Below are 2,308 nucleotides of genomic sequence, written 5' to 3'. Positions count from 1 at the left end.
AGGGTGTCCAGTCCACAGGAAACCTAGACCCCCCCCCACACTGAATGCTTCAGGCTTAACTTAGAGACAGTTTCTGTTCCCCTGCTGTCCAAGGACACAGGCGCCCACTCCTTGGGTCAAAACCCACCCCCAGGCTGACCTCTGCTTTCTTTCCCCAGCTGTCCTTGGCCCTCATCTGGCCTGAAGGTTGTTTGTGGCCCTGGGTGCCCCGCACAAGAGAATGAGGGGGAAGAATGTGACCCAGGTCAGCGCCTTCATCCTGGTGGGCTTCCCCACGGCCCCCCAGCTGCAGTACCTGCTCTTCCTTCTCTTCCTGCTCACCTACCTCTTCATGCTGATGGAGAACCTGGCCATCATCCTCACCGTCTGGGGCAGCCCCTCCCTCCACAGGCCCATGTACTACTTTCTGGGCTCCATGTCTTTCTTGGAGATATGGTACGAGTCTGACATCATCCCCAAGATGCTGGACGGCTTCCTCCTGCAGAGGAGGCGCATCTCCTTCGTGGGCTGCATGACCCAGCTCTACTTCTTCAGCTCCCTGGTGTGCACCGAATGTGTGCTCCTGGCCTCCATGGCCTACGACCGCTACGTGGCCATCTGCCACCCCCTGCGCTACCAAGCCATCATGACCACAGGGCTGTGTGTCCAGTTGGTGGCCTTCTCCTTCATGAGTGGCTTCACCATCTCCGTGATCAAGGTCTATTTTATCTCCAGCGCCACGTTCTGTGGTTCCAACGTCCTGAACCACTTCTTCTGTGACATCTCCCCCATCCTCAAACTGGCCTGCACGGACTACTCAACCGCAGAGCTGGTCGACTTTGTCCTGGCCTTCCTCATCCTGGTGTTCCCACTCGTGGCCACTGTGCTGTCCTACGGGCACATCACCCTGGCCGTCCTGCGCATCCCCTCGGCCTCGGGCCGCTGGAGAGCCTTCTCCACCTGCGCTTCTCACCTCACCGTGGTCACCATCTTCTACACAGCCTTGCTTTTCACGTATGTTCAGCCCCAGGCCATTGATTCCCGGAGCTCCAACAAGCTCATCTCTGCTGTTTACACTGTCCTCACCCCAATCATCAACCCCTTGATCTACTGTCTGAGGAACAAAGAGTTCAAGGGTGCCTTGAAAATGGCCCTGGGCTTTGGTCGAGCTTCACTGTAGCAGACATGTTGTGGGCTTTCATTCTGTTCATCTGAAACAGAATCTGAAAATACACCTCTTCTCTTTGAGGACATTTATTTGTAATCATGGAACTGCATTGCATTGTTGCAGTGCTTCATTTATTTTAAAATTTACGTCCACATCAGTTTTTCCCCTTCAGCTCATGGATGCTGATACAATAGCTGTGGGGATGATAATGCCATTATTTTCTGCATTTTCAGTTCAATTCAGTTTCTTAATCGCGTCCAGCTCTTCGCGAACTCATGAACTGCAGCACGCCAGCCTTCCCTGTCCATCAAAAACTCCCAGAGTTTGCTCAAACTCATGTCCATTGAGTCAGTGATGCAATCCAACCATCTCATCCTCTGTTGTTCCCTTCTCCTCCTGCCTTCAACTTTTCCCAGCATCGTGGTGTTTTCCAATGAGCCAGCTCTTCACATCAGGTGGCTGAGTGACTTCGGCATCAGTCCTTCCAAGGAATATTCAGGATTGATTTCCTTTAGGATGGACTGGTTGGATCTTCTTGCAGTCCAAGGGACTCTCAAGACTCTTCTCCAACGTCATGGTTCGAAAGCATCAATTCTTTGGCGCTCAGCTTTCTTTACAGTCCAACTCTCACATCCATACATGACTACTGGAAAACCCATAGCTTTGACTAATGGACCTTTGTCAACAAAGTTGGGTCTCTGCATTTTAATATACTGTGTAGGTTGGTCATAGCATTTCTTCCAAGGAGCAAGTGTCTTTGAATTTCACAGCTGCAGTCCCCATCCACAGTGATTTTGGAGCTCAAGAAAGTAAAGTCTGTCACTGTTTCCATATCAGCTTGCCATGAAGTGATGGGACTGGATGCCATGATCTTGGTTTTTGAATGTTGAGCTTTACGCCAACTTTTCCACTCTACTCTTTCATTTTCATCAAAAGGCTCTTTAGTTCCTCTTCACCTTGTGCCAAAATGGTGGTGACATCTGCATATCTGAGGTTATTGTTATTTCTCCTGGAAATTTTGATTCCAGCTTGTGATTCATCCAGCCTGGAATTTCACCTGATGTACTCTGTATAGAAGTTAAATAAGCAGGTGACAACATACAGCCTTGATGTATATACTCCTTCCCTGATTTGGAACCAGTCTGTTGTTTCATGTCCAGT

General features: G+C 50.0%; 1 protein-coding gene across 1 annotated transcript; it reads left to right on the top strand.

Moving 5' to 3' along the window:
* The first annotated feature begins 220 nt into the window (after positions 1 to 220).
* On the top strand, positions 221 to 1,159 carry LOC104991419 (olfactory receptor 6B2). Its single transcript, XM_010843885.1, has one exon. The coding sequence runs from the start codon at positions 221 to 223 to the stop codon at positions 1,157 to 1,159; it is 939 nt and encodes a 312-aa protein (XP_010842187.1).
* The last annotated feature ends 1,149 nt before the right edge of the window (positions 1,160 to 2,308 follow it).

This window comes from Bison bison, unplaced genomic scaffold, assembly GCF_000754665.1.
Source record: "Bison bison bison isolate TAMUID 2011002044 unplaced genomic scaffold, Bison_UMD1.0 scf7180017847763, whole genome shotgun sequence".
In the NCBI taxonomy this organism is placed as follows: domain Eukaryota; kingdom Metazoa; phylum Chordata; class Mammalia; order Artiodactyla; family Bovidae; genus Bison; species Bison bison.
Note: the sequence above shows the minus strand (reverse complement) of the source record. Positions and strands in the feature narration are given on the sequence as shown.